The following is a 25,312-nucleotide window of genomic DNA, read 5'->3' as shown; positions in this document are numbered from 1 at the left end:
AGCAGTCTTAATTCATGATTTGTTCTCTTGGTAATTGTTTATTTGATATCTATGTAATTCCCAAAGCTTTGAAAACTTAGATATGTCAAATCACATGGTGACCACTGGCACTTTCTACTTATTCCTACATGCCTAGAAGTGTGATAAAACTGTGACTTTGTCTCACTTATGTGGCAAATTTATGTAATTCTTTTTGCAGAAACAAAAGAAGAAATACATACCCAGGTTCAAAAATTCTCAACAAAATATTAGCAAACCGAATTCAACAATACATGAAAAGGATCATACACCATGACCAAGTGGGATTTATTCCATGGATGTGAGAATGGTTCACCATCCCCCAAACAATTAATGTGATACATCATATTAACAAAATGAGGGATAAAACACACATGATCATCTCAATAGATGCATAAAAAGCATCTGACAAAATTACACATCCATTTATGATAAAAATTCTCAGTAAACTGGATATAGAGGGAACATACCTCAGCATAATAAAGGTCATATATAACAAGTCCACAGCAAATATCATACTTAATGGTGAAAAGCTGAAAGCTTTTCCTCCAAGAACAGGAACAAGACAAGGATACCCACTCTTGCCACTTTTATTCAACACAGTATTAGAAGTCTTAGCCAGAGCAATTACATGTTAAAAAAAAAAAAAAGAGAACAGAAAAAAGAAATAAAAGACATCTAAATGAGAAAAGAAGCAAAACTATCACTATTTGCAGATGTGATATTATATACAAGAAAAGCCTAATGATTCCACCAAAAAACTATTAGAAGTAATAAACAAATATAATAAAGTTGCAGGATACAAAATCAATATATAAAAAATCAGTTGTATTTCTATGGACTAATAATGAACACTCCAAAAGAAAAATTAAGAGAACAATCCCATTTACAAGTGCATCAAAAAGGATAAAATACCTAGGAATAAATTGAGCCAAGGAGGTGAAAGACCTGTACACCGAAAAATATAAGACACTGATGAAAGAAATTGAAGAAGACATAAATAAATGGAAAGGTATTCCATGTTCATGGATTGGAAGAATTAATGCTACTCCAAACAATCTACAGATTCAGGGTAATCCTTTTCAAAATTCGCATCCAATGGCATCTTTCAGAAAAATAGAAAAAACAATCCTAAAATTTGTATGGAATCACAAAAGGCCCCAAATAGCCAAAGAAATTTTGAGAAAGAAAAACAAAGCTGGAGGCATCATGCTTCCTGATTCCAAATTATATTACAAAGCTAAAGTAATCGAACCAATGTGGTATTGGTTTTTTTCAAAAACCACACACAGACAAAGGAACAGAATAGAGAGCCCAGAAATAAACCCAAGTACTTATGGTCAATTTATGACAGTGGAGCCAAGAATATACAATGTAGTAAGGACAGTCTCTTCAATAGATAGTGTTGGGAAAATGGACAGCCACATGCAAAAGCATGAAACTAGACCACTATTTTGCACCATACACAAAACTCAAAATGGATTAAAGACTTGAACATAAAACCTGAAAACATAAAACTCCTAGAAGATAATACAGTGGGTAAGCAACTTGACATCCGTCTTGGCAGTGATTTTTTTTTGGACTTAGCACAAAAAAGCAAAAGCAACAAAAGCAAAAAACAAAACAAAACAAACAAACAAGTGGGACTACATCAAACTAAAAAACCATCAGCAAAATGAAAAGGCAACCTTCTAATGGAGAAAATATTTGCAAATCATATTACTGATAAGGGGTTAATATCCAAAACATAAAAAGAACTCATACAACTCAATAGCAAAAAAACAAACAATTCGATTTTAAAAATGGGCAGAGGGTTTGAATAGACATTTTTCCAAGGAAAACATAGATTTCTACCAGGTACATGAAAAGGTGCTCAACATCATTAATCATCAGGGAAATGCAAATCAAAACCACAACGAAACATCACCTCAACTGTTAGAATGGCTATCATCAAAAAGACAAGAGATAACAAATGCTGGTGAGGATGTGGAGAAAAAGAAATCCTTGTGCACTGTTCGTGGGAATGTAAATTGGTGCAGCCACTACGGAAAACAGAATGGAGATTCCTTTAAAAAATTAAAAACAGAAATACCATATGGTCCTGCAATTCCACTTCTGGGTATTTATCTTAAGGAAACTAAAACACTAACTCAGAAAGACTTATGTACCCCCATGTTCATGCAGCATTATTTACAATAGCAGGCATGGAAACTACCTAAGTGTCCACAGATGGATGAATGGGTAAAGAAAATGTCACACACACACACACACACAAACACACACAGAATATTATTCAGCCACTAAAAAAAGAATGAGGGCTTCCCTGGTGGCGCAGTGGTTGGGAGTCCGCCTGCCGATGCAGGGGACGCGGGTTCGTGTCCCGGTCTGGGAGGATCCCACGTGCCGCGGAGTGGTTGGGTCCGTGAGCCATGGCCGCTGAGCCTTGCGCGTCTGGAGCCTGTGCTCCGCAACGGGAGAGGCCGCGGCAGTGAGAGGCCCGCGTACCACCAAAAAAAAAAAAAAAAAAAAAAAGAATGAAATCTTGCCATTTGTGACAACATGGATGAACCCTGAAGGCATTAGACTAAGTGAAATAAGTAAGAGCAAGACAAATACTGTATGATCTTACTTATATGTGGAATCTAAAAAACCAAAAACCAAAAGACAAACTCCTAGACACTGAAAACAGATAGATGGTTGCCAGAGATTGTGGGTAAGGGGTGGACAAAATGGGTGAAGGTGGTCAAAAGGTACAAACTTTTAGTTATAAAATAAATAAATCATGGGGATCAATGTCCACCACGATGACTATAGTTAATAATACTGTACTGTATATTTGAATGTTGCTAAGAGTGTATCTTAAAAGTTCTTATCACAAGGAAAAAAACAACTCATAATGATGTATAATAATGAATGTTAACTAGATTTATTGTGGTCTTTTTGCAATATACACAAATATCGAATCATTATATTATTCACTTGAAACTAATACAATGTTATATGTCAATTATATCTCCAAAAACAAAAACAAAACAACAAAAAAAAGCCCCACATACCTAGAGAGAAAAATTTTGGAAGAATGTACATTATGTTATTACAAGTGATTATTCTGGATGGTGGGACTATGAGTAATTATTGACTTTATACTTTACAAGTTCCTTAAAAACTGAATATTTTACAACAAACCTGCATTAATTCCATCATCAGAAATATATGAGAGCTATTTCTGCATAGCAGATTTAACAGAGTTGGAGGCAGGTTTTCCTTCTGTTTAATAACATTATGAACAAAAAGATCTTCAAAATGAGTGGGAACATGAAGGAAATTTGTGACTGAAATAAATAACTTCTACAAACTTGTGAACATCCTTTAGTTGTATCACACCAGTGCAGTAGGGTACATTCACTATTCACGTACTTGAATTAACAAAATTCAAGATGGTAGCATTTTCAGACTAAATAAGAAAATGTGTGTAAAGAAGGCAGAAATGTGTTTGGTACAGTGTACACGCTTAACATATGGCTTAATTTTTTAACTTCATTATTCAAAAACTAATATTTTAGATATATAAAATTGCTTACAAATGCAATCTTAGTAAAACAGATTCATATACAACTGACAATTTGGAATGTTCTTTTTCCTATGTAAAAATATTGTATAATATTACATATTAATCATTTTTCTTTTTGTGACTAACTCCATAGTTTCTCTTATCTGCATGGTATTATCATCACATTTACGTAATGTGATTAACTCAGTTTTTAAGATTATATACACTTATATAACCCCATGAAGTTACAGACATTCTGCAAACAAAACCAAACATACCAAAAAAAAAAAAAGTTAGGAACTATATAATAGAATAATTTTGAACATAATTTCAACAGATTTGTGGTCCTTTGTGAGCACCAAAATGGAATCAAATTGCCTTAGGTTAAGAATTTCTATTTTAGGACTTTGGCAAATCTGGCTGTTAAAACTTCCTTTTAAGTGCTCATCAAAATTAACTTTATATTTTCATTACTCTTCATTTATAGAAATTTATGAGGAATATTTAGAATCTTCACATAATAACAACTATTTTTTTTCTTGAGGACTTATTAAGTACAAGGTACTCATTAAGTGGTCTAGGGCTATGCCCAGATTAATGTATCCAATTCTCATAAAATCCATAAGGCACTGATATGATTATTATGTACATTTTATAAAAAGAAATTATAAAACATAGACTAATAACTACTGACCTCCTTGAAATATGACTAGTGTGAACAAAGAAGTGAATTTTCAATTTAGTTTTAATTAAAATACAAAAGCAATATAAAATATTTTTCAATTAAACACAATTTTATTGTTTTGGTGTGAATATATTTCACCTTAACCACTGAAAATTTAGCATCCAAATTGAGAAGTGCTATAACAATAAAATATGCATGAAATTTTGAAAACTTAGTATGAAGATATGAATGTAAAATACTTCAATTTATTTGTTATTATATGTTGAAATAATATTTTAGAGATATTGGTTCAAATAAGATGCATTATCAAAATTAATTTCAACTATTTCTTTCTACTTTTTAAAATGTGTTCAATAGAAATTGTAAAATTATCTAAGTGGCTTTCATTATATTTCCATTAGTATTGCTTTAGACTCAAATACCACTATACCACACTGCCTATCACAGTCTACACCAATATGTGGTCTGAAACAAAGTCTACTGCCAAATCTCAAACAAGACTTGGTTGTCACCACTCAAAACTCCCCATGGATTCTTTGGAAAAACTCCCTGCCCTTGTACACGCATACCTCTCTTCACGAAACTCCAATCATAAACCCACTGTTAAATGTCAAAGTCAACTTTGTCACTTACTGATTGAAATCAAACCACTTCCTATCTTGCTTTGTTTGGAAATCAAAGGTATCTGCTATGTTATTCTACCTAACCTTAACAAAGCATATTCTAAAACAAGCCCTTAATTTATCCTCCACGAGTTGTATTTCTGTGCTATCCTTTGGAAAGAAGAGTGTGTGCGGTAATTGAATGATTTACCCAGTGGGTATGGGAATATTAACTGGAAGGGAAAAGGGTATTTGGAAAGGCACTGGAAGAGAAGGGGACCCATCTCTATGGCCCTGTTATTAATTGGGAAGGGAAGTCCTATGAACCAGGAAAATTGATAAGTCACAATTAGGTAGGGAAATTTAAAAGAAGGAAAGCAAATATTCTATGCTCTGTAAAACAAAAATGTATGACAACAAAAAGCAAACACGAACTGACCTTGTATGGGCCATTAAGTTAGTAGCAATGCTCTCCACTTCAGAACTTGCAGAGCTACAGGACCAAGAAAAAGGGACTTGTGAGACTCAGGACCGGCTAAGAGTTGTGGTGAACACACTGTCCACCATCAGACATGACCCATCACCCACCACAAATACAAGCGGATGGAAGTACGAGTGAAACTAGAATGTTGATTTTTACCAGTATCAGAGAAAAAGGTAAGCATCACCTATGCCCAGAGCTGGAATCTAAGTTCACAGCAGTTTCTACAGGACACAGCTCAGGGAATGCTGTGGTTCTGAAAGGTGTAAATGGCCTCCATAATGCATCCAACGGAGTTTAACCCACGAAGGGATTCTACACCTGTGCCCTCCCCCTCATGTCTTCCCAGAAGCCTGTCTTGAAGGCAAGTGCAGGCCTAAATGCTAATCCAAGGATTCAGTATGTACTTTTCTATTGGGAACTTTCATTATAGGAGTGAAATTCATGACTTTCACTCTGATGGCCATCCCTCTACAGCTAGACCCAACTGGCTACATGGTGTGAGGACAGAAGAGAATCCAGGGAAACACATTCCAAGAAACGATGGAACCTACAATTGGACCTGGATGGGCAACACTCACTTCACCAATGCCCCCTCTGTGTAAAGTACGAGGCTGGGTACTGGGGACATGGTGTTATAGCTTATACACACTCATAGTGTGTGTATAAATTTTACACACTCATAAATGAAAAAAACAAAACTCCAAACTTCAACAAGCTCATTGAAAACAAAATTTAAAAACTCCACTTCGTGCACACTTATAGTCAGTCACAACAGAGATGTTACAGGATCACTCGGTCGCAGTGCCAGTCAGACACCCTCGTCGCCACGACCATGTTAACCATGGTCACACAGTAGGCTCCGCCCCCACTGACAGTCTCACCAACCCAATCAGATACCAGTCACGCCATCCCAGGGCCCCGTCACACGCACTCTAGCCCTCGCTCTCACGCACGCACAGGCGCAAACACTCAACAACGACGCCGTCACAAACAGTAGCACCCGCAACCATGGTCGTCCGCAGCTCATGCATACACGAGCTCCTGGCTCCACAAGCCCCATCCACACTCTGCCAGCTTGAGGCCTCCTCACCGCCAGCCCCTCCCGCAGCTTAACCTGGGTCACCTCAACTCACCAGGCGTAACCCAATAACGACCACGACACCGGAAGGTGAACCAAAGGTCGAAGTTCATTGGCGGCTCTGGGGCCTGTGGGAAACGTAGTCCAACACCGAAAAAGCCCAGACTTTCGAGCGGAGCGCGGAGCCCACCAGCTGCAGAGACACCCCGCTCCCCGCCCCGAGACTCCCGGGAATTCCAGGGCGCAATGATCGCACGCCTTTGGTGGAGGGATTGCAGCTGGTTGTCCTTCAAGACGCCGAAGAGCCGGGTAATGGTCCTCTGAGAGCGAGGTGAGATCGCGGAAGGAAAGAGAGCCCAAGCCGAGGAAGTAATCGCAAACCTGGGCCGGGGAGAGCAGAAAAGGGAACCGGAAGTCGGGTGCGGGCCGAGGAGGCAAACGGAAGAATCCTGGCTCTGGTAGGGCTGGCTGAGAATTGGAAGCTCCGGGCCTAGGAGGGAAGAGGGAGTTGGGAACCCGGCAGAGGAGGGCCGGGGCGGGGATCGTGAACCTCTGCCGAGGGAGGCCGGGCTAAGAAGGGCTGAAGCCGTGCGGAGGGACTTCGGGCAGGAGAGAGCCCAGGCGAAAAGTTCACTCAGGCCTGTACGTGCGGGACCCCAGGTCCGTGATCGTGAACCAGAGGGTCAAGGGTTTTGTTGTTTTTGTCAGTTTTGCCCCTTGAGAAAGCCCCAACACCCACGGCACATAGCAGACGCGCAGTGAGTGTATGCACGCCCTTGGCGTGTTTAATATCATCACCGCCAGGAAGTTCCCTGGTGTCCTTTTCCTGTTAGCCTCACAGCAGAGACAGCCATGGTTCTGATACATGTTATCGTAGTTTAGCTTTGTCAGTTCTACAATTCCAATTGTCTCCTTTAGCTCGTCCTAGTATTGTAAGATTTATTAATGTTGTTTAGTTCATTCCTTTTGTTTCTGGACAGCATTCCATTGTGCAAGTGTGCCACAATTTGTGTTTTCATTTTTCTCTGTATGAACATTTAGTGTATTTCCAGGTTTTATGTATTTTGATAACGCTGGCATGTTTCCATTTCTCCTGGGGAGATACCTAGTGGAAGAAAATGCTGATAATAGGTTAAGTTTCTATTTAACTTTCTAAGAAGCTGACAAACCTTGTAGGATGATTAGTTACGATTTCTCTTTGAGACTGTATGTGACTGTGAAGTGGTTTCTGAGTTTGATTTGTTATTCTTCTATGGAATTAGGAGATGGGCTCAGTGGAGTTAGGAATATCACGTAGAGTCCATGGAATTGTGGTTTTGTGAAGTGGGTGAGATCATAGGAAACAAGGTGTCTGTACCAACTCTTATCATGATCTTGTGTGTTCATTATAATGTGACTGTGAAAGTGGATCACTACATAAGTGATATTAATGAATGACTGCGAAACCGTGTGTGTCTAGTTAGGTGTGTTTCATTTTGGTTCCGCTTGCAGAATTATGACTGTTTCTAATCAAGTAAAATAGCAGTATTATAAGATTATCCAAAGGAAATGAAAACAGGATATTAAAGAGATACCTGACTCCTTCCTATCTTCACTGCAGCAATATTCACAATAGCCAAGACATGGAAACAGCCTAAGTGTCCACTGACAGATGAATGGATAAAGAAAATGTGTGTGTTTACACCCACACACTCATTCACACACACACTCATTCACACACACACACACTCTGGAGTATTATTCGGCCTTAAAGAAGGAAATCCCGACATTTGTGACAACATGGAAGGACACTGAGGGCATTATGCTAAGTGAAATAAGTCAGACAGAGAAAGGCAAATACTATGTTCTCACTGTATGTGGAATCTAAAAAAACCCAAACTCACTGAAATACAGAGTAGAATAATAGTGGTTGCCTGAGGGTGGGAGAAAGGGAGAGATGTTGGTCAAAGGTTATAAGATGAATAAGTTCTGGGGATCTAATGTACAGCATGGTGACTATTATTAATAATACTCTGTATTATATACTTGGAAGTTGTTAAGTGATTAGATCTTAAATGTTATCACCACACAAAAAAAAGCATAACTATATGAGGTAACTAACCTTATCGTGGTGATCTTTTCCCAATATATACATGTATCAAATCATCACATTGTACACCTTAAACTTAAGTATGTTACTTTAAAAAAAAAGAATTGGAAAGTAGGAGGTAAAATCAATTTCTAGATGACTGAATTGCATACTTGGAACACCATCTGAACTAATACTAATATGTTGAAATGACTAGGGTTCAATAAGTAGTTCACAAGAAAATACTTTTTTTACCTCTATGTACTACTTTTAACAGATTTGAGTGAGTTTTTTTTCCCCTGTTCCTGGATGAAATTATGGGTGATTTAATAACTTTTTCAGTCGCTCTAAGCTAAGGAAAAGTATCTGAAATACTTCGAATCACAAGGTCAGTCTCATAGCAATTAAATTAGTCATTTTCTAATAAAAATGTTTACTGTAAAAATCAATATTTAAACTTCATTTAAAGGAAAAATTTCTTCCATCTGACTGAAACCTGCAGTGTGGAAAAGTACATAATCAGTTTCTTCTCTATTTCCCTAACCTGTATTACTGAATAGTTAATATTTAGCATGATGAATATTAATATTTAATAGTAACTGTTTACTATGTAAGTAGGCAGATTTAATCAAGTTGTTATGGAAACTCTAAGGTAAGTGCAGTTTCACATGGTTTCTTATGCCTCCCTTCTCTCTTCCTTGTTCATTTTTCTTAAAAAGAATCGAAAAGAGCAAAGGTCCTCTCTTGCAAATCTTAAAGCCATGACTCCAATTAGATGATGTTTCTTTTCTCCTTTCTGCAATAGTCTTTTCCCCTAGCATATATGAGCAGTTTCCCATTTTGAAACTTCCTGGAGATAGGATTCCCTTTCATGAAACTGGTCCACATTTCCTTTTATTCTCTCCAGATAAACCTGTACCTTATCCAGGATCTTCTAATTTTAACTAATGTTCACTTACTAATTGCATGTTTCGCTCAGCATCTCGTTTCTCATGCCCACAAATGAAAATACGTTCTCTTGAATTAAACAAGCATATATTCCTTGGATGAACCTTTCTTGTCTAGACAGTGATTTGATGTCTAAGTATTGAGTGCTTAGGAGAGCCCATACAAGAAGAAGACTTTATTATGTCCACAGACCTTGGTTTTCTAGTGAGTAAAAATAGATGTAAAATCAATAGATTATAATATTAGTATATGGCAAGAAGGGAGGTCCCCGTGTTACACTGTGTCCTTCTTCCATCTCCAGCTCACCCTTGGATCATGTTTCTCCATCTCTCCCTTGTAGTCATATCCCAGGACTGCTTTGTCCCATTTACACGTCTCCATTCTGTAACAAGCACCAAAGGCATGGAAGTAATCTATGGTTGAAAGAGCAGATAGAAAAGCCTACTTTCTATACATAGTAAAGCACTGGAGAAGAGAGAGGTCAAGAGAAGCAGGTCCTTGGTGACAGGAGCCTAGGAATAGAGCAGGCCTTGAACCCCAGTAAAATTAGAAAAGCTGCCCTAAGCCTTCCCTTGGTCATTAATTCAATACTACCCACTCTTTTTTCTTCTCCATGCCTCCCTTACATTTTTTAAAAACTGAGGAAATCATTCCATTTTTTTCTCTCCTCTAGGTAAGAGGCAAGAACAAAGTATAGTAGAAATTTTTAAATTATTTATTTATTTTTAAATTTTATTTTTTGTTTATTTATTTTTGGCTGCGTTGGGTCTTTGTTGCTGCGCACAGGCTTCCTCTAGTTGCAGTGAGTGGGGACTACTCTTAGTTGCGGTGCGCGGGCTTCTCATTGCAGTGGCTTCTCTTGTTGCAGAGCACGGGCTCTAGGTGCGCAGGCTTCAGTAGTTGTGGCACATGGGCTCAGCAGTTGTGGCTCGTGGGCTCTAGAGCACAGGCTCAGTAGTCGTGGTGCATGGGCTTTGTTGCTCCGCGGCATGTGGGATCTTCCTGGACCGGGGATCAAACCCATGTCCCCTGCATTGGCAGGTGGATTCTTAACCACTGTGCCACCAGGGAAGTCCCAGAAATTTTTTTAAAAGAGAGACATAACAAGTGGATGTCTGTCCCTCCTCCCCCTACAAACACAGAGAAATGCCATCTGAACTATGGTCAAGTTCAAAAGAAAAGAAAAGGAAAAAGGAAAATTCTGCATCCAGAAACAAAGAGATGAATCACAACAGTAAATGTAAAGGTAACTGTGAGCTGACACCTCATAGAGATCTTTGATCCCATATATAATGCTTAAGAGTACTAACTGGGGTCTGGGGTTCTAGTTTCTACACAGGAACAGGGGGCACAGAGCGGGAACTAAGACCCTGCTTAGTCCTATAAAATATTTCTAGAAAAATACTACTCACTGGCCCAAAGAGATGAGGGAGCTTGCAATCTCTGAGACTTTTTTAGGGGATTGGGGGCAAAAAATACAAATACGGTATTACTCCACTTATGTGAAGTATCTAGAGTAGTCAGACATATAGAAACAGATAGCAGGATGGTGGTTGCCAGGGGCTGGGGAAGAGGAAATGGAGAGTTGTTTAATGGATACAGTTTCAGTTTTGCAAGATGAAAAGTTCTAGAGACTGGTTGCATAACAATATGAATATACTTAACAGTATTGATCTCTACACTTTAAAATGGTTAAGATGGTAAATTGTATGTTATGTGTGTTTTACCACACTTTTAAAAAATGAATAAAGGCTGAAAGAAACTAGAAAAAGACAACCCAAAAAACGAAACCCAAAATAAGTAGAAGAAATAAAAATAGACAGAAATCAATGAAGTAGAAAGCAGACAATAGAGAAAATGAATAAAACCAAAAGTTGTTTATTTGGAAAGAGTTTTAAAATTTATAAATCCATATTAAGAATAGTTAATAGGGCTTCCCATGTCAGAAATGAAAATTGAGATATCACTACAGATCCCACAGATGGCAAAAAATTAAGGGAATGTTATGAACAAGTTGATGCCAATAAATTAGACAACACAGATAAAATACTATTATTGCTTGAAAAGCACAACTTCCCAAAACTAACTCGAGAAAAAATAGAAAAACAGAATCTCTCCGTATCTATTAAAGAAATTTAATTTTTAATTAAAAAAAAAATCCTACATGCAGAACCTGGTTGAATTCTACTGAAATGCTTACAACTCGGCAGGAAGTAAATGTAACAGCACTGCTTTAGAAATTCTTTTAACTCAGGGCACATGAGATTAAGTTGAAATAAACAACAACCTCTTCCTCCACTGAAATGAGCTGAAAAACAAAAACTATAAATCAACAAGAAGGAACTCCCCTGGTGGTCCAGTGGTTGAGAATCTGCCTTCCAATGCAGAGAACACAGGTTTGATCCCTGGTCAGGGAACTAAGATCCCACATGCCTTGGGGAAACTAAACATGCACGTGGCAACTAAGCCTGTGCGCCACAACAACTGAGCCTGCACACCACAACTACAGAGCCTGCGTGCCTCAACTACAGGGCCCCCACGCTCTGGATCCCACATGCCACAACTAGAGAGCCCACACGCCACAACTACTGAGCCTGCATGCTCTGGAGCCTGCACACCACAACGAAGAGAGCGCCCACCACAACAAAAGATCCCGTGTGCTGCAACTAAGACCCGACACATCCAAAATAAATAATTAAATAAAAAGGAAGGAAATTTTTTAAATTAAAAAAAATAAATCAACAAGGAAAAGGCCATCACAGGAGAGTCAGCAGGTAAAGAAAGAAAGTTGGTGGTGGGTAGGGGAATTGGGTGAAGATGGTCAAAAGGCACAAACAAGTAAGTACTGGAGATATACAACAATGTGACTATAGTTAACAATGCTGAATAGCATATATGAAAGTTGCTAATCCTAAAAGTTCTCATCAGAAGGAAAAAAATTATTTTGTAACTATGTGAGGTGACAGGTATTAACTAAACTTACTGTGGTGATCATTTCACAATATATACATGTGTCAGGTGATCATGCTGTGCACCTTAAGCTTATATGATGTTATATGTCAATTATGTCAGTAAAACTGGGTGGGGGGGGAGAAAGTTGGTACCTACAAGAACTGCATATAATATGACAACATAAAAGAATATGAAATAATGTTTAAAATGGAAAAGTCAAGAAAAGCACAATACATAAAAAGAATTTGCAGATATTAAAAGAATAAAGAGAATTTCCAGAAATAAAAATCAAAGTAAAAAAAAAAAAACCTGAGAACTTAAAGAATTAACACTACTGAAAAGTAAATTATTAGACTTAAACATGTATCTGAGGGAATCACCTAGAAGGCAGCACAGAGATGAAATGTGAAATATAGAAGGGAAACTATAAGAGATATAGAAGAAAATGAAAAGGTTCAATACACATCTAATGTCATAAAACGAGGGAAATAGAGAAAGGAGGGGAGGCATCAGAAAAGAAAATGGTTTAGAACTTTTCATAATTAAAGTCATGATTTCACGATCAGGAATCAAAATAAGTTGTAAGTGGAATAATGAAAGTAGATCTAATACCTAGACACATCCTGATACTGCAAAATAACAAATCTTCTGAAGGAAAGAAAAAGAAAGAAAACATGTTACCTAAAAGGAATGATGATTAGGCACATGAGATGTCAGAAGACAATGGAATAATACCTTCAAAATGATAAAGGAAAAATAGCAGTCAAGAATGGGGCAAAATAGGGGCTTCCCTGGTGGCGCAGTGGTTGAGTCCGCCTGCTGATGCAGGGGACACGGGTTCGTGCCCTGGTCCGGGAAGATCCCACGTGCCGCGGAGCAGCTGGGCCCATGAGCCATGGCCGCTGAGCCTGCGCGTCTGGAGCCTGTGCTCCGCAACGGGAGAGGCCACAACAGTGAGAGGCCCGCGTACCGAAAAAAAAAAAAAAAGAGAGAATGGGGCAAAATAAAGACATTTTAAGGCAAAGAATGGGGATTCTTTCATAGACTCACTGGAAAATTTCTAGAACATACACATTAGCAAGAAGTAAATTGATCCCAGAAAGACAGAATGAGATAAAATTGGTTGGGAAGTCTAAGTAAGTGTATACTAAGTAATAATGATTAAGTAATGACGTTTCAAAACAGAATATTAAAAAGCACTAACAATAGAAAGAATAGACTTAAAGCATTCTAAAATCTTCAAGGTGTCCTCTCCCAGTGAAATCATGGACAATGCTAACTTTTTCAGCAACAGTGTGTGGCTAAGCATGGAGTACTGCCAATCAGGGAAGCTCACCTGAGCCTTGGTGTCCAGAGTTTCTACTGGGGCTCAGTCATATAGACATGGTTGACTGCCTGCATGGCTGACCTTAGTTTCCAGCTCCCTCCAGAGTTTGCACTAATACTGCATGACTCAAAACTCCAACCTAAATCACATTATTAGACTCTTCCAGTTTTTACCCTCAGGTAAACAAAGACACTATCAAGCAGGACATTCCAAGGGTTTAGTGATCACCTCCCAGGAGCCAAAGGCAAAAGCAAGACCTCTCTTTGTGTAAGGTTAATTCTTTACTACATAAGAATAAACACAGAAAATATTACAATAAATAAACTAATAGTATATGTTAGGAAAACTCAGAAACAAATTCAAGAATAAATTACAAATGAAAGTTTACCAGAAATGAAGACAAACAAGCAATAAAGAAAAACAATAGAACCACAGATTATATCTTAAGACAAATAAAATTTTAAAAAATACAAATTTTCAAAGTAAAGAATATATAAGCAGCCAGGGGCTCAACAGTCTACCATAAGAGTTTTCAGTTCTGGGATAAGGAGATTGATTCACTTGGTGTTTATGCCTGCCCCAAGAGGGGTGGGTCTTAGTATCAGGGCTTGCTTGCCCACAGCCTCTATGAGATTTTTTTTCCAAAGAAAAAAATTCAAAATGAAGGTATAAAAAGGGAAAGAGTTCACATATCTTCTGTCAGAGTGGTGGAAAATGGAGCCCATGAAGGAGCTCAATCTTCTTGACCACAACTGAGAGACCCTGAGAGAATCAGGGTCTAGGCCCATGTGTTGTCATGTACAGAGAAACTCAGGCAGAGTTTGTGGTCTGCATGGATGACAGCCTGGATACACGCAGAGTAACTGGGTAATAACTAAATATACTGAAGATATATGGAACCATGATTCTCATAGTCAGAGAAGATAGGTACAAACATGTAAAGGAAGAGGTCTGAAATAAACCTTGTTAAGTTGGATTGGAATTAGAGGTGTCAGTGTCCACTACACAATTTTAAAAAGTGTTTAAATCTTAACAAGGCAGAATTCTATATTCAGAGAAAATATATTCAAGAATGAACAAAGGGGCTTCCCTGGTGGCGCAGTGGTTGAGAATCTGCCTGCTAATGCAGCGGACACGGGTTCGAGCCCTGGTCTGGGAGGATCCCACATGCCGCGGAGCAACTAGGCCCGTGAGCCGCAACTACTGAGCCTGCGTGTCTGGAGCCTGTGCTCCGCAACAAGAGAGGCTGCGATAGTGAGAGGCCTGCGCACCGCGATGAAGAGTGGCCTCCGTTTGCCACAACCAGAGAAAGCCCTCGCACAGAAACGAAGACCCAACACGGCCGGCCAGCCATACATATATACATACATACATACATACATACATAAAATTTTAAAATGCACAGTATTCCAAATCATTAAAAAAAAGAGTGAATGAAAAATAAAGATACTTTTAGATAAGAGAAAACTAACAATTTGTTACCAACAGACCTGCATTACAAGAAATGCTAAAAGGAAGCTCTTCAGGCTAAAACACAATGCTACCAGTGGGGAAATGGGATCTTCAGGAACAAAGGAAGAGAGCATAAATGGTAACTCTCTGGATAAATGTAATAACTCTTTTATTTTAACTTCTTTAAACTACATATAAGTATTCAAGGTAAAAATTATAGTGTTGTGTTTATATAGATACAGTTTGTATAGCTAGTAGAGTGGCTATACTGTTTTCAGATAAACTACACCAGTGATAAAGAAGGACATTTCATGATAGAAGAGTCCATACATTAGGAAGAATTATTATCATATATGTGTACACACCTAAAAACACAACATCAAACAACACTGCACTTGCATGACCCTAAGAATGAGCGCCTCCTTAAATTTTGCACCCCAGGTGCTTTACTCAATTCAGCATTACCGTAGTCCTGGCCCTGATTTTAATATCTCTCAGCAATTGAAAAAAATACAAGACAAAAAAAATTGTGAAGACGTAAATGATATGAACTATCAACCAACTTGGACAAATTAATATTTGTACAATAATTCACCCAACATCCATTGAATACATATTCCTTTCAAGTGCACACAGCATATTCACCAATATAGACTATATATTGGGCCATACAAAAAGTGTCAATGAATTTCAAAGGATCAGAATCATACACAGTGTATTCTCTGAGCAAATAGGACTAGACTGAAAATCAATAACAATGAAGTAGCTAGAAAACATACAAATGTTTGGAAATTAAGCAACACACTTCTATATGATCCGTGGGTTAAAGAGGAAATCAAAATGGAAATAAGAAAATATTTTGAACTGACTGATAAAAATACAATATATAAAAACTTGTGGAATGGAGTTAAAGTAGGGAATTTCTGGCTTTAAATGTTATATTAGAAGAGAAGAAGGGTCTAAAATCAGTAACCAGAGGTTCCACTTTAAGAAGCTAGAAAAAGAAAGGCAAAGTAAACCCTCAGTACCTAGAAGGTAAAAGAGAAGAAATAAACTAAATAGAAAATAAACATACAATTAGCCAAACCAAAAGTAATTTCTTTGGAAAGAGCAACAAATTTGATTAAACCTTACCTAGAATTGTTAAAAATAAAAAACTGCAAAGACAAGTCACCAATATCAGGAATGAAAGAGAACTTATCACTAAGGAACATATAAATAGTAGAAGTCTAACAATGGAATTATTATGAACCACTTCATTGCAACAAATTTGACAACTCAGATGAAATGGACAAAATTACTGAAAAATATAACAGTATAAGACAGATACAAGATGAAATAGAATATCTGAATAGCCCAATACCTATTAAAGAAAATGAATTTGTTATCATAAAGAAAACTCCAGGCCTAGCTAATTTTACTAGAGGATGCTACCAGACATTCAAGAAATAATACCAATCTCATACAAACTTTTCTAGAAGAGGAGGAAATAGTTCACATCTTATTTTATGAGGCCAGTACTACACTAATACCAAAACTTGAGAGAAAATGACATACTAAAGCTTTGTGCAAAATTTCTTAAGAAAGTGTTAGCAAATTGGGTAGGAAAAACACATTCCTCCTGTGTTTCTCCTTTAGTCTTACACTGCTATCCCACTTTACTTCTGGTCACCAAAAGTATGGGTTTTTTTTAACATCAGCTGGGTGTCCTAAAATTTAACTCAATTCTGATGCCATCTACCTAGAGGTAGCATCAGATCACACAGGTTAAGGGCACAGTCCCAAAAGACTGTCTTCCCTACTCCCCCACCCCATTTCAGATGCCAATCAAAAGCCCCAGGTTGTCACCTGTACTTTTGACCAACTGGCTATAAATCGGGGTTCTTCATTGGGTATGAGCATTTCCTAGAACTCACAGAACTCAGAAACACTTATGTTTGCCAGTTTGTTATATAACAAAATATATCATAAAAGATACAGACAAACAGCCAGATGAGGGGGTACATAGAAGGAGGTCTGGAAGGGTCCCAAGCCAAGGAGCTTTTGTCCCCGTGTTGGGCCACACCACCCTCCCGGTATGTGACTGTGTTCACTGACCTGGAAACTCTCAGAATCCCATACTTTGGGGATTTTTATGGAGGCTTTATCATGTAGGCATAATCAATCATTAGTTTAATCTCCAGCTCCTCTCCCCTACCCATGATGGGTGGGGCTGAAAATTCCAAGCTTCTAATCATGGCTTGATATTTCTGGTGACCAGCTACCATCCAAGAGTTACCTTCTCAGAACAAAAGTTACCTGCCCACCAAGAGTTACCTTCTCAGAACAAAAGACACTCTCCTATTACCTAGGAAATTCCAAGGGATTTAGGAACTCTGTCAGGAACCAGAGTCAAAGACCAAATATTAGAACAAAAGATGCTCCTAGTACTCTTATGACTTAGGCAAATACAAGGGTTTTAGGAGTTCTATACTAGGAACTGGGGGCAGAGATCAACATATATTTTTCTATTATTTCACACAAATTTAATATGGAAATATATATAAGGAAATACAACATGACCCACATATACAAGATTGAGTTAACAATCAAAAATCAATTTAATTCATCATATTAGTTGAATAAAGGAGTAAAGACATATTGCTTCAGTAGATTCAGAAAAAGTATCTTACAAAATATAATATCCTTTCATGATAAAAACTCGCAGCAAGCTAGGACTAGAGAACTTGCGAAATTTGATAGAGCATCTATACAAAACCCCCACCTATGTGTAATGATGAAATATTAAACATTATCCTCCTATGACCAAAAAATGGCAACAGGGCTTCCCTGGTGGCGCAGTGGTTGGGAGTCCGCCTGCCGATGCAGGGGACACGGGTTCGTGCCCCTATCCTGGAGGATCCCACATGCCGCGGAGCGGCTGGGCCCGCGAGCCATGGCCGCGGAGCCTGTGTGTCCGGAGCCTGTGCTCCGCAACGGGAGGGGCCACAGCAGTGAGAGGCCCGCGTACAGCAAAAAAAAAAAAAAATGGCAACAATGTCTACTTTCACTACTTCTATTCAACACTGTATTGGAAGTCCTAGCAATTACATTAAGGCAATAAAAATGAATGAAGATATAAACACTGGCAAAGAAGAAGAAAACCCTATCTGTAGATGGCAATTGTTTGTTTACAAAATCCTGAAGAATCTATAAAGCAAGAACTAGCACTTATAAGTAAATTAGAAAAGTTGCTGGATACAAAGTTATTATATAATAATTAACTAATTTTATATAGTAACAGCAAACAATTGAAAAGTGAAAAATTTTTTTAAAAGGCCTAACAGATGTAATTAAAGTTCCCTGCCTGATCAGCCCTTACTCAGCTGAGCTCTCTGTCTTCTTGACAACCCTCCCAGCTTCTTCCCTTGCTTGAATATGGTGGTCACACTGCCCATAAGAAATAAATATGAAATAATGTATAAAAATATTTATAAGAATTAAAACCAATTCTATAAAACACTTTGAGAATTAAATTTCTAATGACCTGTAAGCAAAAATAATATTGGTGAAGACTTCAGAGAAGAGTAGAGGGATTGAGAGAACAGTCACCTTAGGGTGATGAAAGAATCACAAAGAATAGAGAGATGAGAGAGGTAAGGAAGGTCTTATTTAAACCTATACTGGCTCTCTGTATTAAAAGGCAATATAGTATAACAGTTAATTCAATGAGAACCATGTTGGCTATGATTACTATATTTTTGTTTGTTATTTTCTAAGAGGAAAAATGGAGATTTCTGAAACATTCACAGGTTCTTTCTAGAATGCTAAACAAATGCTGATAAATGCAAAGTTCATGGATTGTCATTTTCAATGACAATGTAGGTCAAATAAAAAAATTTTGTTATAAGAAATGAATGTGTTCACTTCACTATTTAAAATATTTTTTGACTAAATCCATCACCATGTAAATTGTAGAGATTACTTTGAAAATCAGTACAAATCAGGATTTTTTTTTGTCTGTTCTAAAGGTGGGTCAGAAAATAATGTACAGCATCTTTACCAATTCTGAGTTCAAACACAACATAACACCTGGTTTCTTTGTCAATAGATATGTCTTAAGTGTCCCACAAATCACATCTAGCTCCCTGGGTATCAAAGAAGGTAGAAATTATATGAAGGGACTGAGAAAAGTATGACTATCATGAAGAATGAATGTCATGAAGAATGGTGAGGTGTCATCTGCAACACAACAAAGCTTAACCCATGCCTTTGAAAACGGGGTGAAAAAAATCACCTAGTTTCTTAAAAGATAGCCTTGATATTCCAGAGAGAATATTTAAATTATTTGAGGCAGACAGCTTACCCAGTGAGACTAAGTTGCTGTTTTCTATCATCACATCCCAGTACAATTCCCTCAGAGCAGAGCCCCAGATATTCCACTCCTCCTGAGTGAACTCTAGGGCCGCTTTCCTGAATGTTACCCATTCCTAAAAGCACAAACCCAAGCATTACTGGTGAAATTCAAGAAATGTTTTCAAAATAGAAAGAGAGTAAATAAAGGTTTGAAATCCAAGAAGGGGGCTATATAGCAAGCAAATAGGCTGTGGCTGGAAGTCTATGGTAAGAGAAGTTAAGGAAATCAGTGTTTCAGAAACAGATTATACACATATTTTTAAGTAATCTAGTTGATTTAGTTCATGCCTATTATGTGGTTCCTCAGTTATAAAAACATGTCTAGAAACATGGCTAGAAATGAATAGAAGAATCACAATTTACCAATTAACTGCAATAGTGAATATGAGCATACTGCATGCCATATGCCTACCTCATAAGTTATTAATAAATGTTAATTTTTACATCCTCTTTTTCCATTACAGACTAAGAAAATATAATTCATGGAATTTCTTTTCCAACATAATATTAAATCTCCATATAGATAGATAGAGGGATAATAGTTTGCATAAAATTAAAGAATTTCTTCAAGCCTCAGGTTCATTATGTTATATACCATTTTTTTAATGGTTTCATATTTCACACTAAATTGTTCTCTAACTTTTTTCGGTTTGGGTGTAAGACCATTATTTTAAAATATGTAATAAGCACTGAACTTTCTTATGCCAAAGTATTTAGTAAATTTTTTAACAGCTACAGTTAATCTAGTAGATATATCACTCTTAATTATTCTTTTATACTACCAAGTTTAGGGTGGGGGAAAAAATCTCTAACATCTTTTCTACTGATGGGAGTCTGTAGTTATCTACTTCTTTTAAATCTAGCTGAGCCACCATCCGTCACTGAATACTTTCCTTGATCCTGAGTTAGTGGATATAAAATGCATAATGGTCCATAATCACATAGAAAATCATCTTAAACCAGCACAAACTTTTCAAGTACACAATAAATCTTCCTCCTGATAATCATCTTTCCATGACTGATTCCCAAGGTAGATCCCTGATCTCTCTGTATGCAAGTCCCAATTTTACTCCTACTCAATCCTAAAAGCCTCATAAAACATGTAATCTCAACACATACCAACACTGGAGCCAATCAACTGCCAATCGTATATTTTCCTAGAAAATGCAAAGAATTTCTAAGTTTTTCCATGAGTAATCAAATGGGACCAACTTCTCTTACTCATCTCTCCACCATTCTTTGGATGGTGAAATACCTCCTCCTCAAGCGATTTAATTTTACTCCATAACTCTTCTTGAAATAAGGCTGAACTTATAGGAGATGCTACACATTAATGGAAGAACAGGGAGACCCATCAGGAGGACCCTGGGCTGGTTGGCATCATACTTCACTGGTATGGGAGGAACTGGGGACAGCTTCTTAGAGATCTGTTACACAGGACATTTCTAAATAAAGAAATGTTCACATGATCTAATATATAACTATGTTCAAGAACTAGAGAGAAACAGAAACTTACCAAAGCCATGGTTTAAAATGGTTGAGAACTTGTCAGTACTCTTCAGGGTTTCCCTCCTGGAGAAGCACAGAGACTACAGAGGTGAGAACTGGGAAGAGAAAAGTTGGTCTGACACCAGATGTACTTCTCAGCTCCCCAAATGCTACACATTACTATGTGCTTTTTTCTTTTGTCTTCCTGCCTGTAAACAGTACCTTATCAACATACATAGAAAATAACAGGTAAGATGGGTTCTGGACAAATCTAAACAGTCCACATACAAAGAATCCAGTAAACAAGCACAGATACCAAGCAGAGGTCCTCCTGTCTGAAAGTAGGATCCAGACACTTCAGCAGGAGGGTTCTGGCTCGTCCTCCACTCTGCTAATACTGGCCTGGGCCTGAGATTGGGCACATCTCGAGCAGATACTCCTCCCACTATTCTACTTTGCAGGGCTGCAAAGGGAAGACACCATCCACACCTAAACCTCATCTTTGGCCTCAGGGATTGGCACATAGTGTAAATTCCAATAAGGCACACATACTGTAAATTCCAGTAAGGCCCACAATATTTCAGGTCCTGAATGTTCTTCCAGAATTTTGCCATTCACCTACTTCATCATGAAGTGGGGTTTAGGGGCTTCCCTGGTGGCACGGTGGTTAAGAATCTGCCTGCCAATGCAGTGGACATGGGTTTGAGCCCTGGTCCAGGAAGATCCCACATGCCGTGGAGCAACTAAGCCCGTGCACTACAATTACTGAGCCTGCGCTCTAGAGCCCATGAGCCACAACTACTGAACCCCGGGCACCCTAGAGCCTGTGCTCCACAAGAGAAGCCACCGCAATGAGAAGCCCATGCACCGCAACAAAGAGTAGCCCCCACTCACTGCAACTAGAGAAAGACCGCACACAGCAACAAAGACCCAACGCACCCAAAAATAAATTTTTTTTAAAGTGGAGTTTATTTCCCTTTGAAACAGAACAGGCCTTTGTGATTCTCTTGATGAATAGAGTGCAGTGGAAATGACACTGTCTATTTTCCATGGCTAGATTAGGAAAGAAAATAGAGCTTCCTGCTAACTCACTGTCAAGACGCTCACCCTGAAACCCAACCATTTTGAGGAATCCAAGCAGCTACATAAGAAGGCCACAGCTAGATATTCCAACCACAGTCCAGCTGAGGTTCCAGCAGACTGTCAGCATCAACCACCAAATACGTGAGCAAGCCTTCCGATGATTCCAGCCCCCAATCTTAAAACCACCCCAGCTGAAGCCAAGTAGAGCAGAGACTAGATGTCTCCACAAAGTTCTGCCCAATGAACAAATTAATGATTAAAACAAATGCTATCATTGTTCTAAGCCACAATTTTGGGATGGTTTTTTATGTAGAAACTGGGAATGCCTGATCACCCCACACACAAAAACAGAAAACAGTGCCATTGCAAAACAGCATTGGCCCACATGGAGTCCTACCCCCAAGCCAACTTTTTTTGCGGTACACGGGCCTCTCACTGTTGTGGCCTCTCCCGTTAAGGAGCACAGGCTCCGGACGCGCAGGCTCAGCGGCCATGGCTCACGGGCCCAGCTGCTCCACGGCATGTGGGATCTTCCCGGCCCGGGGCACGAACCCGTGTTCCCTGCATCGGCAGGCAGACTCTCAACCACTGCGCCACCAGGGAAGCCCCCTAATAATATTCTTAAAGGTCTCCAAAACAGAAGACCGTTTTTACGGAACACTGTTACTGAAATCAATCAAACCTTCTCCTACCTTGCCATTTTCCCACTCACGTCTTTGAAGAAAGTCTGAAGTATCTAATGTGTAATTCTACCTAAGCATTAACAAATCACCATGTAAAGGAGGACTGTTTCTATGTCATGGGACTGCTTAGACAAAAACAGCACAAGGGGAAAGTGTTGCCAAGTGGTTATACAAAAATTAACTGTAGGAAGGGCATTTGATAAGGAACTGGGAAAGAAGGGGATCCATCTTCATGGTACTATCATTAACTGGGAATAGAAGGCTTGGCCAGGTAAATGGATTAGTCACTATTTGGCAGGGCATTTAAGATAAAGTTATTCTATATCCTGAGAAACAAAAATTCATTCCATGAAACAAAAACCTCAAAATGACTTCTAGGAAAGGGGAACCCTCTTGCACTGTTGGTGGGAATGTAAATTGATACAGCCACTATGGAGAACAGTATGGAGGTTCCTTAAAAAACTAAAAATAGAACTACCATATGACCCAGCAATCCCACTACTGGGCATATACCCAGAGAAAACCATAATTCAAAGAGTCAGGTACCACAGGTACTGCAGCACTATTTACAATAGCCAGGACATGGAAGCAACCTAAGGGTCCATCATCGGATGAATGGATAAAGAAGATGTAGCACATATATACAATGGAATATTACTCAGCCATAAAAAAGAAACAAAATTGAGTTATTTGTAGTGAGGTGGATGGACCTAGAGTCTGTCATACATTGTGAAGTCAGAAAGAGAAAAACAAATACTGTATGCTAACACATATATATGAAATCTTAAAACATAAAAATAAAAAAATGGTTCTGATGAACCCAGGGGCAGGACAGGAATAGACACAGACGTAGAGAATGGACTTGAGGACATGGCAGGGGGAAGGGTAATCTGGGACAAAGTGAGAGAGGAGCATTAACATATATACACTACCAAATGTAAAACAGGTAGCTAGTGGGAAGCAGCTGCATAGCACAGGGAGATCAGCTCGGTGCTTTGTGACCACCTAGAGGGGTGGGATAGGGAGGGTGGGAGGGAGATGGAAGAGGGAGGGGATTTGGGATATATGTATACATATAGCTGATTCACTTTGTTATACAGTAGAAACTAACACAACATTGTAAAGCAACTATACTCCAATAAAGATGTTAAAAAAAAAATGACCTCTAGCTTGGCTTTGAGATGTGCAGCTGCAACACTTTTCTCCTTTCATGGCCCTTCTTTTGGGATACGGCAAAACTTGGAATGAAAAGGGGATCATGACATACTAGGCCTTTCATACCAAGACAGGCTAAATAAGAACACATTCTTCATCACTAGCAAGCCTCCATCATCCATGTTAAATATACCCAATGGAAGTAAGAGAAAGACTGGAATACTCTTGACCCTTCCCTGTATCATAAAAAAAAGTCAGGTTGACTGAAGCCTAGGAGCAAAATCTGTTTGTGTTCACAGCAGTTTCCTGTCAACAAAGCTATGAAAATGCTGTAGATCTGCAATATGCAGCTTGCCCCCACAGAGCTTCCAAGAGGAATCTTTGGAGGAAGGACAAAGATTGGTGCCTTGGTGCCTTAATATCATGTCTTCCCAGGACCCTGCCTCGAGGGCAATTCCAGCTCTAAAATCCCCGTAATAAACACGGAGCTTTGATTTTTTCAGTTGGAACCTTCATTCTAGGTCTCAAATATTCAACTTCCCTTTGAATATTTGAGACCTAGAATGCTAGCCATTTTTGTGCAGCTAGCATTTCTGCACAGTGTGGCTATAACAGGTGAAAACACAGAGGCAGTGAAAGAAAGCCCAGTGCAACAAATTCCAAGAAACCATGGAACTGACAATTAGCTCCCAAACAGGTTACACTTAATGTACTGCATGCCTGTGTATTAAGCACTAGGCTAAACAATATATACAGGGTGCAATGATGAAGGCAACAGGGGCCATGCTTTAGAACTGGGGACCTCTGTAGTTAACAAGGGGCTCGCAGTCTTTGACAGGCACAGGCTGAGTCACACAGGGATCTTGTCCACTGATTCCTCAATGCTAGAACTGCAAAAATGAAACCACCCTCCTAAAAGTAAAAAAAGTCACACTAGGCCAGTTTTGATCTGCCTCTAGTCGGTCACAATAGTGCTGTCACAGGATCACTTGGTCACAGGGTAACACCTCACAGTCGCCGCCGACCACGGTCATTAATAAGGCCCCGCCCCCTCTCAGTCCTAGGAAGCTGATCTGGGCCAGTCAGAGCCTCCCCACCACGCACACACCCCGACCCCATACTCACACACTCGCTCTCGCTTGCTCGCTCTCGCTCTTTCTGATACACACATACACTCATATGTGTGTATCTTACACTGATGCAGTCACACAATCACACGTGCCCACCCACAATCACCTTCCTCAGCAGCTGACTCACAAAGGCCCGAGGCTCCTGCCTCCACCTGCCGCATCCGTGCCTGGGAAACTCCGGGACTCCTGCAGTGAGCTCCTCCCTCACCCAGAC

At 38.9% G+C, this 25,312-nt stretch overlaps 1 protein-coding gene across 1 annotated transcript in view; it reads right to left on the bottom strand.

The window, feature by feature from the left end:
* The window catches only part of ZNF529 (zinc finger protein 529), a gene marked incomplete at its 5' end in the record, with an annotated part of 42,658 nt that extends 17,399 nt beyond the window's left edge, over window positions 1-25,259 (bottom strand). Inside the window, 5 exons of the mRNA XM_081216024.1 lie at window positions 5,295-5,348; window positions 6,473-6,907; window positions 19,510-19,633; window positions 21,364-21,510; window positions 25,205-25,259. Coding sequence (XP_081072150.1) covers window positions 5,295-5,348; window positions 6,473-6,907; window positions 19,510-19,633; window positions 21,364-21,510; window positions 25,205-25,259 — 815 coding nt within the window. The remainder of the gene's footprint in view (window positions 1-5,294; window positions 5,349-6,472; window positions 6,908-19,509; window positions 19,634-21,363; window positions 21,511-25,204) is intronic.
* Between the last annotated feature and the right edge of the window lie 53 nt (window positions 25,260-25,312).

This window comes from Mesoplodon bidens (genome assembly GCF_964165515.1).
Source record: "Mesoplodon bidens genome assembly, chromosome: 18".
Lineage (NCBI taxonomy): Eukaryota > Metazoa > Chordata > Mammalia > Artiodactyla > Ziphiidae > Mesoplodon > Mesoplodon bidens.
This window is presented reverse-complemented; position numbering and strand designations above follow the sequence as displayed.